Source organism: Cibotium barometz, chromosome 46, assembly GCF_041138505.1.
Source record: "Cibotium barometz isolate CiBa-2024 chromosome 46, ASM4113850v1, whole genome shotgun sequence".
NCBI classification, from domain to species: Eukaryota; Viridiplantae; Streptophyta; class Polypodiopsida; order Cyatheales; family Cibotiaceae; genus Cibotium; species Cibotium barometz.
In genome coordinates, this window is record NC_141091.1 from 40948693 (window position 1) to 40951038 (window position 2346).

The 2346-nt window shown below is 47.7% G+C and overlaps 1 protein-coding gene across 1 annotated transcript; it reads right to left on the reverse strand.

The window, feature by feature from the left end:
- Positions 1 to 380: 380 nt before the first annotated feature.
- Positions 381 to 1784, reverse strand: LOC147612229 (protein ENHANCED DISEASE RESISTANCE 2-like). Its single transcript, XM_086784114.1, has one exon. It carries the CDS (start codon positions 1486 to 1488, stop codon positions 553 to 555), a length of 936 nt encoding a protein of 311 aa, XP_086640240.1. The 5' UTR covers positions 1489 to 1784; the 3' UTR covers positions 381 to 552.
- Positions 1785 to 2346: the final 562 nt, after the last annotated feature.

Consider the following 2346-nt stretch of genomic DNA (forward strand, 5'->3'; position numbering starts at 1 on the left):
GAGAAGCATCAGGTGCACAATTTGTACATGTTTCAATATCAAGGTCCCTCCATATATAGAAAGCCATCAAAGGTTAGATCTGTATTCACCTTCAATTTGCAATTAATGCATATATGAGACAGTGCTAATTGCAATATTGGACGAAATGACAACAATAAAGTCCTCAGACTTCTTTTGAAGTTATCCTGGTCAGCCACCCTTAAGCCTATGATCTAGGCAACTGGCCAGCCCTGTCAAACCTGGGCACTATCTTGGCACTACTACTCCAAAGGCTAGGATGGAAGCAATGATCTAAACCCAATTAGTATGCCCATCCAACAATCGTAAAAATTTTATCGAACTATCTTGTTGATACTGCCAAACATGTTGGCCTGAAACTTGAGAATGCTGCGGGCCTTGTTATGTAAAGAATTTGCTGAGGAGCATGAAATACAACAGGCTGTTTCTGTTTTGCTAAACTTTATAATGCCAATAAGCAAAATAATCAAAATAACAAGAATCAGATCTACAAATACCATGTGGAGCTCGGGTCTCAGCCACACTAATCCCAAACTAATCTTCTTCTGATGATGACTCCAATCCATGTTTGACATCCTTGGGTGGAGGTTCATCACCGTTGATGTATGTACTGAAGGAATTCCACCATCTAGTGGTCAAAGAGGGGGCAGCTCCTTCTTCCGGACTATAGTCTGAATTGCTGTCCTCTTCTTCATCTGGAAGATCAATGGAGCTTGCAGAGGCAGGATTGAGATTCGCAAAACGCACTGCACCGAGGATTCGTTCTGGGAGCTCCTCTTCAACCTGGCCTTCGATGATGAATGCAAGGTCGACGGTAAGGGTTGTCACATACCCAAAGGCAAGGTGTACCACAGCATTTGCCAGCATAGAAGCACCAATATCCACATCCACCTCTATGAAATTGTCACCTTGATGATATTTGCAGGATACAGCTCGCCCGAGGATACAGATGGCTTGCTCACCCACTGCAGCCTTGACGATCCAAGGTCCGTTGACAATGTTGGCGATCAGCTTGAGGCGATTTTTCCGAAAACCGTCGTCGCCACTGAGAAATCTTGCCATCAAGGAGTCCTCTGGGATCGGGTCCAAGGAGACGAAGTAAGCGATAGCACTGTAGTTGTCCTTGCTGGGCACCTGTAGGTTGAACGCCCAGATGAAAGGGGCACCCCCACCATCGCTCATTTTTTCCAAGGCGGCTCTCACACGGCCGTTGGGATGCCGGAGAACTTCGTGGATCTTGGCAGAGCTCTTGATCCAGTCGAAAGCGAGGGGCTTGAGAAGCCAGTCGCCCGCAGGGATTTTGGTCTTGGCCGTGAGGTAGTCGGGGCCCCTGACGACAAAATTGTGGCCCGAGGGGGATGCCCAGCCTGCGGCGCACTCCTCCGGGGCCTGCATGGGAACGGGACCTTCCGATCTCAGCCTTTGCACCCAGTCTGGGTCCTTGGCATCCTCCTCTGCTGCAGACATCATCCTCGTCGTCGGGGGAACCCTAGATCGGACGTACCAAGCGGACTTGTGCCCTGGATCGGACTGTTGCCAAGACAGAAGGGCTTCAAGCCACGGCAAAACACACAGACAGAGAGACAAGACAGACAGAGAGCGAGAGAGATGATTATTGATTGGAGGGAGCCCGGATAGAGAGACATGTGCGGACTCTCTGCGCAGGCTTATTATTAGGGCCCGTTCTCATGTTGACGAAATCCGACACCATGGAATGAGCAGGCCTCAGAGTTTTCAATCATTTTCGCAAGCCTAAGCAATGATCATTATAAGCTTGCACGTATCTTCTAAGGTCCTTTACACATTGTGGCAAGGCTCTTTCAGACCCTCCATAAAGAATTTATGTCTTTTTTTCTCTCTTTTTTTGATCTCTTGTGTTTGTGTGCATGTGTGCTTTTTTATGGCGCCTTAGTTTTGAACCCAACACCTCATGCATGGGACTTCAACACCTTACCGCTAGGCTGTGTATCATTATTTTGTTGGGAGGGTGGATCTAGTCCATCAGCTCAACAAGTGTGCCATTCATCATGTAGCTGCTAGGCATCGAACTCGGGTCCCCATCATGGAACCCAACGATTCTACCTCCTCAACTACACGCTTGAAAGCTTTTTATTGCTATTTTATTGGTGGGTAGAGGGGAACCTTTTTGGTGCTATCTTGCTACCCTTGTCCACCACCTATGCCATTAGGGGATACCCTCAATACCTCTTTGAAAAAAAATGAACCTTTTTGTTGCTATCTTGCCACCCTTGTCCACCACCTATGCCATCAAGGGATACATTGTAGTGTCCCTCAATACCTCTCTGAAAAAGATGAGCCTTTTTGGTG

Excerpts from the sequence above, each read along its gene's own strand:
- LOC147612229 (XM_086784114.1), bottom strand. The coding sequence starts at position 1,488 with ATGATGTCTGCAGCAGAGGAGGATGCCAAGGACCCAGACTGGGTGCAA.